The sequence below is a fragment of the Ostrinia nubilalis genome, chromosome 28 (assembly GCF_963855985.1).
Source record: "Ostrinia nubilalis chromosome 28, ilOstNubi1.1, whole genome shotgun sequence".
Taxonomy (NCBI): Eukaryota; Metazoa; Arthropoda; class Insecta; order Lepidoptera; family Crambidae; genus Ostrinia; species Ostrinia nubilalis.
In genome coordinates this window covers 2493951-2502507 of record NC_087115.1, presented here as the reverse complement: position 1 = coordinate 2502507, position 8557 = coordinate 2493951, and the positions used below count along the sequence as shown (strand labels likewise).

General features: G+C 41.7%; 1 protein-coding gene across 1 annotated transcript; it reads left to right on the top strand.

The window, feature by feature from the left end:
- The first annotated feature begins 56 nt into the window (after positions 1-56).
- LOC135085191 (uncharacterized) lies at positions 57-7562 on the top strand. Its single transcript, XM_063979944.1, has 6 exons — positions 57-124; positions 840-973; positions 1668-1804; positions 4973-5188; positions 6415-6535; positions 7443-7562. Exons 1-6 carry the CDS (start codon positions 79-81, stop codon positions 7560-7562), a joined length of 774 nt encoding a protein of 257 aa, XP_063836014.1. The 5' UTR covers positions 57-78.
- The last annotated feature ends 995 nt before the right edge of the window (positions 7563-8557 follow it).

Sequence of the window (8557 nt, the reverse complement as noted above, 5' to 3'; positions counted from 1 at the left end):
GGTAAAGCTAATATTAAAAATAATAAATATTTAGTGGTAGCTGTGTACGCTGACTGAAAGTTTTGATCATGAAGTAAGATGAACAAAAGATTAATATTTGTAAAAATATGTTCTGTAATCTTAGGTAAGTACTTAAATAACTCTTAAAGAATAGAAAGGAAGTAGCTCTTTATTTATCTGAAAGATAAGGAAATATGAGTAAGGTATATGGGAGATCATAGCCCAAATCCTTAACAATTGGACTGCAAGTCGTACAACATAGTGTTTAGAGAAGCCAATAACCAACAGTGAACTGTGGTCTGTGTCCAACGAACTGTGATAGGCTGATGATGATGATGAGCAGTATTTTCGTTCGTTCGTTCGTTCGTTTCAGCCGAATGACGTCCACTGCTGGACAAAGGCCTCCTCCAAGGTTTTCCACAATGAACTGTCCTGCGCTGCCCGCATCCAGGCTCTTCCCGCGACCTTCACCAGATCGTCGGTCCACCTAGTAGGAGGCCTGCCCACGCTACGTCTTCCAGCCCGTGGTCGCCACTCGAGAACTTTTCTGCCCCAACGGCCATCGTCTCTACGAGCTATGTGCCCAGCCCACTGCCACTTGATTTTAGCAATTCTGCGAGCTATGTCGGTCACTTTGGTTCTCCTGCGGATCTCCTCATTTCTGATTCGATCACGCAGGGAAACTCCGAGCAGTATTTTACACTAAATATAATCAAAATGGGCTCTGTACAGTTGAGTAAAGTCCTACTGAGACTGACTGAGAGTGAGTGACAAAGGCAAACTTAATATTAGCATGGAGTTTAGTAAGTAAGAATTATAATGTTTCAAATCTTTATTAGTAATATTCAGCCAAGTAAAATGCCGAAAATACGACATCGAAGACGAAGCCATGAAGTTGTACGGGGAAGATTTGAAATCCGTCTTACAACGATTCAGGAGGACCCCTGACTATCTGAAGATATTGAACGATAAGGTGCAGTAGAACTACTCAATAATAAACTATAGTGACCTCTTACACATTCATTATTTATGATTTATTAAATTAATGAATGTGTAAGGCCCAAAACACACGGTGAAACCAGTTTAAAACCGGTTTGAAATGGTCGCGTCATGTGTGGTCTCTCAACGGAATATATGGCAGAAACTTAGTTGCAACTCAAAAGTAACTAGAAGTCGCAGTTTCGTTACAATTGCATTTCACTAGGGTTGCCAGGTCCAAAAACACAAAAGCCGGACTCTGTGCTTCATTAGGCCGGACATTTTACCATAAAAGCCGGACATGTCACGGGGGGGGGGGTGCAATTATCTTTCGCCTAGCGCGGCAGCCACATAAAAAGCCTAACAAATCCGAACAGGCCGGACAAGGCAATATTTGGCCGGATAAGACCGTAAAAAGCCAAACATGTCCGGCTAAAGTCGGACACCTGGCAACCCTAGTTTCACCGTGTGTTCTGGGCCTAAATGGTCACTAACCAACTACTAACCACACGCAGGAAGATTTAATAAATGCTACTGACAACGCCACTCTTGTAGCAGAGTTTTGGGCTGACACTGTGTAGGTTTGTTGCCGACACGATAAGAAGAAGAAGTGGGTACTTTTCATACTATGTTCAGCAGTGGTCATGGCTGTACCTAATGGCGATGTTGAAGAAGTCTTTATGTTTTAGAAGGAAGAACTCAAAGCATATCTTGAAGAAGTTGGTCTCCAAACTCTTTACCATTACAACAATAAGATGACTGAGAAAATTGAGAATATGTACCGACCCAAGGAAGATCAAGAGACCACTGTTTCTGACGGATTGAGGTAAGCTACTTTCTTCATCGGAGCAAATCAAGACCGCAACTTAAGCTGGTTTGCACCATCTTACTTTAACTTTGACAAACGTCAAAAATCTGTCAAACGCCATACAAAAAGCACCAGTTATCGCTATAGTTACGGTCAAAGTTAAAAGCGATGCAACTCAGCCTAAGTGTTCGGTTAGCGAAAGTGCCCGGAAAGCTGCAGTCCGCGAGGAATGGCCCGTATTGCGAGGAACATCACTCATCGTGATTCACAATGATGACCACGACCACTCTGACAAGAGTGTACCGACTGAGAAGAAGACCTTCTTCATTATAAGGACGTCCACTGACCATTGGCCATTTGGTGTAGTGGTTCGGAACGGAGTACTATGCCGAGAAGTCCCGGGTTCGATTTCCGGCCGGGCAGAAGTTGAAATGATGAATTTTAATGTCTGTGATGAGTCTGGGTGTTACTATGTATGTATTTACAAAAAATAGTATTTAAGTATGATCATATTCGTTGTCTAGTACCCACAGTACAAGCTTTGCTTGGTTTGGGACTACACGTAGTGTAAAATGTCCAAGGATATTTATTATTTATTTTATTATTGGCGTATCTAGGATTATTTTTGAGGCCCTGACATGACATGTCACAGGCATGTACATTATAACTCAATGGTCACAGGGTGCGATTAGTATCATAACTCAGGAGAGAAAAGAAAGAAGTCCTAACGAGTAACGGCAGAATAATGTAGTTACCATCCTAAACTGCATCCCACTTAACACCAGGTGCGATTGTGGTCAAATACCTGCCTTGTTATACATAAAAAAAACCGTGTAACTGGTTGGTATAGCATTGCTACAGGCAGCAGTGTGACTCATTGGGACAAAAATATTAAACAGATGTCCTATCGAATAACGGTGCGACTGGATGGGATTTTTTAAGTAACCCTGTTACTTGCTAACAAGACTTGCTACTTTTTAACAAGCGAAAAAATGTACTAACGTAAGTGCGCCTATTAACGACCCCCCAAAATTTGTATTCTATTACCGCCCTATTTTTCTTTCTCTCATAAAAGACATAATAACAGGTTTCAGAAAACACGTTACCCAAAAAATATCTAGATAATATGTTTATTGACTATCAAAACGATTAAAGTTTGTGTTCGTAAATAACCCGTAAACGGAGTTATTTGACATTAAATGGGACGCGCCCGCAACGGACGCACTTTTCATACTAACGCGCTCCCAGCTACTTAAGGTGCACCTTGTTATTAATTAGCGATTTTAACACATTTAAAATGAGTATACCAACATGTTTTTGCATAACAATATTAATTCGTACTTTAGTTTCCTTAATAAACCCTCAATATAGCCCTCTCGCTGTATTTTTATGGATTAAATACAATTTTAAATAAGGGCGGTAATAGAAACACTTTTGATAATTTGGTTCCTAATAACGACCCATGGCGTTGTTAGAATTTTGATAACGTTTTTTATTTTGGTATTTATATCTTTAATTACGCATTTAACCTCCATTTTGTTATCTTGATCGATTCATAAGAATATTTCACATAATTAAATCAATTAACGCCATACGTTAATTGTCATAGGTTTGGCATAAAACTGCAATGAACATTAAAGAATATCTCTAATAATGTATGACAATAGATTTTATAAAAACCTGTTAAATTCTAATTAGTACCTATTTGATATAAAATAAAACCTAATAAAAATGATACTTCACTGATCACGTCCTCATTAAAGTAGATATTTAGCTGGTAACTGTTTTTTTTTACGGTCGCTAATAGAATAAAGTAATATTCATACTTAATTCTATTACCGCCTCATAACTATAACGCCACCTGCGAAGACTTATAAGCCTGTATTTTGTATATAACTAACATTTATGACATGATACCAAACCAATCATGCGTTATCACAACTACTATGTAACTTTTTAAGATCTTTTGAATAATAAAAAAATAATTTAAAATAATTATAAAGTGTCCAATTGTTCATAGTTTAAATTAAAATACACAATTACACACAATTAAAATCAATCAAAAACTAATTAAAAATTATATTCAAATTAAATATAAAAATAAAATATTAAAATTAGATTTTATTAAAACTCAAATACAATTTAAATAATGACCCTCACTACTCACTAGAACACCGGGTACCGCGTAATAAAGTATAATAGAGGAATTTATTATTCTACTATTTCTGCTTGATTATTTATTTATTTTCGAGAAGCGTGCCTTTTCTCTTTCTAATAATAAAAAAAAATGAACTTGAAAAAAAAAACAAATTTAACTAAAACTAAAAGCAAAACAAATTTAACTTGAAAAAATAAAGTGGTTCCCGAGCCTCTGAGCGGGAATCGAACCCGTGCCTCTTGGAATATACCCAATTGAAGAGCAATATTCTTAGCGGTCGGTAATAGAAACAGAAAAAACGTTAATAGAAACACTCCTCGTCTATAGGTCGGTAATAGAAACAACTGCTTTTTCAGATTAAATTGCTATTTATTAATTATTGTATGATTGTATACTCATTGTTACTACTTAAATTCAAAGATTAATTCATCATAGTTATAAATAACTTAAAGTGTCTTTTCTATCACCACGTCTTATATCTACTTTTCTAACGTTTATCCGAAGTCAGCTTAAACTGGCGGTAATAGGCGCATTTACGTTAAAGTACGGCCAACTAGCAGCGATACAAAAGGTCGATTCGTCTGTCGAACTGACAATCTATTCTGTCTCTTCCCATCTTGTGTATTTGTCGTAATGTCTCGTTCTCCCGCCAAAATACGTCAAAGTCAAACCCCTGCTATAGATGACCCACGCTGAACTGTCCCACCAAACTCAATGACAGGGGGGCGCTACCATCGTTCAACCATATGGTTTCCAACATGGCAAAAATCTGAACCAGCGATCCGGTATTGACGGTGGCGCCCCACTGTCAATGTCATGCATAAGACAGTTCAGTATTTTGGAACTATATTCCAATGACCATGACATTGGGTTTGTTTACATTTGGTATCGCTTCTCGTTGGCCGTACTTTACGAGTATGTAATTCATGAGTAGCCTTATTTTAATTTTAAGAGGATGTCGTTTGGCTGAAACTAAGAGGATGCCAACGATTTAAATTTCACCCTGTATATCCCTTTTCTCCCCACAGATCCGTCCGGAGTCCCTTCATCAACCTCCCTGTGGATTCCCACTTTGGCTCCAACCATATCCAAGACTATATCCACCATCTCCACAACCCTGGGAGACAGGGGGAGGAGGACAACAGGAGCCCGGTGGAGAAGCTGGACTCCTACCATCTCCTGACCAGCTCTCTGACACTGCAGGAGCGGAATATGTTCAGGGACCTTGGATTCGAGTTTGCGGGGTAAGTCTGGTTTGATACTATAGGTCCAGCGCTGAACTCAGTCATGCCTGAAGACGTATGGAAGCGGCCATGCCTGAGGTAGGGAAAGGTGACATTGACTTATTATGACAAAGCATTATGACAAACATGTGGACCGACGATCTGGCGAAGGTCGCGGGAGGCGTCTGGATGCGGGCGGCGCAGGACCGGTCGTTGTAGAAGTCCTTGGGGGAGGCCTTTGTCCAGCAGTGGACGTCTTTCGGCTGAAACGAACGAACGATTATGCCAAAGCATATAATAAATAAGATTTGAAGTCTCGCTGACAATTGACGTTACAAAAACATCCTCCCGTGCCGCTCCCATACCTCAGGCACTGATTGAGTTAACTCTATAAAGCCTGGTCCGTGAGCACGTAGAATCCCGTCCAATGACCCCAAGCTGCCCATCCTTGTCGCTCGCACGTAATTATGTTGCTGTCGCGCTCGCATACTCATTGCGGGCGCGCGTCGCACAGTCGCGACAGCAATATAATTACGCGCGAGCGATAAGGATGGGTAGCTTGGGGTCATTGGACGGGATTCTACGTGCTCACGGACCAGGCTTTACAATAGTACAGAAACCTTTGTCTGCAAGTCTTCTAGAATCTTAATCATTGTCAAAGTCTATCTGGTCTATATTTCGTGAGCAAGTCGAATGTAGACTTTCTGGAACATTTTCCTTCTGGAGCTCTGCACTTAAGTCTCCACTCTGCCTAGTGGGAAGGTGAGAAGTGGAAACTTAACTTCGAACTCCTATGTTCTTCTGATTAATTTCGTTGCGGGTCCAATGACAGTTTAACTTTCCCCCCGGAACAAACTTGGCCTTCACTGGTTGGGTTATTGGCGGTCAAGCTGTAGATCCTGGCTACACAGGAGTTGCAGCGGTGGGAATAGTCCCGTACTTTGACTTGGTCTCTAATCCTTTGATTATTCTTAGTCTCTTTTCTGGGGCAACAATTAATAAATCCATTCTGATATTGATGAAGCTTGAAGATGGGAACGAGGGGTGGGAATAGTCCCGTTCTCCGCTGCCTAGCTCGAAATATTAAAGTCAAAGTCAAAATGTATTTATTTGTATAGACTAATAAATAGTACTTTTTACCCTTTACCTTACGCTTCGAGACCAACATTTGGCAAGTGCTGAGAAGAAGCGCCGCAACAAACGGCGTTATTAAAACTAAATTTTTATTTATAAATGTAACTTTTCAGCAAAATTATCCACTCCATCATCAAGAGCATGGGCGAGGACTTCTCCGAGAAGTCCACCAGGCTGCCACTGCACGGCGTTGATGACCGTAAATACTCGTCCACCACAGAACATTACCACGACGTAAGAATCCATACTACCTACTTACTTTATCATCATCATCATTTCAGCCTCTGTGGTCTAGTGGTAAGACCACCTGCTTCAGACGCAGAGGTCCCGGGTTCGATTCCCAGTGGTGGCAGATTTTTCTGTTCGGTTTGGTTGGTGGTAGAGCTTGTTCTAAGTCCGCCTGGCTAGCTACCACCATCTTACCTAAGTCTGTCGCCATAACAACAATGTTAAAACAGCATTATTGTGTTCCGGCAGTTAGAGGTAAGATAGCCAGTTCCTCCGTGGTTGAGGATTCCGGGTGAAGCTCGCTTCCACCTTCGGCCTGATCGTCACTTACCATCAAGTGAGATACAGGCAAAGAGCTTCCTCGTTGTGGATAAAAAATAAATAAAAATAATTTATAATGATTTCCACATCGCCCGGTTGGTAACCTGCATCCAGCACCTTCCTGCTACCTCTATGAGGTAGTCGGTCCACCTTATAGGGGAGCGAACGCTGCATTTTTTAAATAGTTCTTGCAACTCACGAAGACGAGTGAGCTTTACCTATGTGTGTACGTGTACATGCACATAACGATAGTGTTATAGTTATGTCTATCAAAACTTGAAAAACGAACAGTAGCGAGCCACCACACATGTAACAAAAGTACAATCGCCTTCGTGAATTGCAACAACTAAACCTATTAGCAGAAATTAAATAACATTTTAACAACAGTTCTCTAAGAGAAGGCGCACACCGTTAATTTTTAGTTGGCCGATAGTTGTGCCCGATTTTAAATTGTATGAAGAATCGGCCAAATCGAATCGGCGTAGTGTGCGCACTCCCATACATGCTCATACTGATCAACTGCCCGACTAAACTATCGGCCGACGAAAAATCAACGGTGTGCGCCTACTCTAACGTTTCCAAACCCTTTCAGATGTTCCCTCAAGACAACCCAAGCACTCAAGCAGACGTGGTGCCGACTGACGAGACCTTCATGTATAAGTACCGGGCTCCTAAGGTGTCGGGAATGAAGAAAAACAAGATAAAGAAATAAATAAATATATTGTACAAAACGTTTTTATAATAATCCGCTGTTTTTGGGAGAGTCTGCATTCTTTTTATAGGACACTTACGGGACTATTTCCACCTCTCGTTCCCACCGCTGCAACTCCTGTGTAGCCAGGATCTACAGCTTGACCGCCACAAAATCCCAACCAATGAAGGTCAAGTTTGTCCCGGGGGAAAGTTAAACTGTCATTGGACCCGCAACGAAATTAATCAGAAGAACATAGGAGGAGTTCGAAATTAAGGACACTTCATCATTTCAGCCACAGGACGTCCACTGCTGAACATAGGCCTCCCCCAATGCTTTCCATGTTGATCGATTGGTAGCGGCCTGCGTCCAGCGCTTCCCTGCTACCTTTACGATGTCGTCGGTCCACCTTGTAGGTGGACGTCCCACGCTGCGTTTTCCGGTACGCGGCCTCCATTCCAGAACCTTTCTGCCCCATCGGCCGTCAGTTCTGCGTACTATGTGCCCTGCCCATTGCCACTTCAGCTTGCTAATACGTCGGGCTATGTCAGCGACTTTGGTTCGTTTACGGATCTCCTCATTTCTGATTCGATCTCGCAAAGAAACACCAAGCATAGCCCTCTCCATAGCACGCTGTGCAACTCTGAGCTTCTGTATAAGGCCTATAGTGAGAGGCCACAGGCAGAAGAAAGGTGATAAGACCTTGCTGAAGAATTACAGACCCATCTCGCTTCTGAGTCATGTCTACAAACTGTTTTCGAGAGTCATCACGAACCGTCTCGCGCGTAGGTTCGATGACTTCCAGCCTCCCGAACAAGCCGGATTCCGAAAAGGTTATAGTACCATAGACCACATCCATACGCTGCGGCAGGTTATACAGAAGACTGAGGAGTATAACTTGCCACTATGCTTGGCGTTCGTGGACTATGAGAAGGCCTTCGATTCGATTGAGACTTGGGCAGTGTTACAATCTCTCCAGCGGTGCCGTATTGACTATCGGTATATCGAGGTGCTGA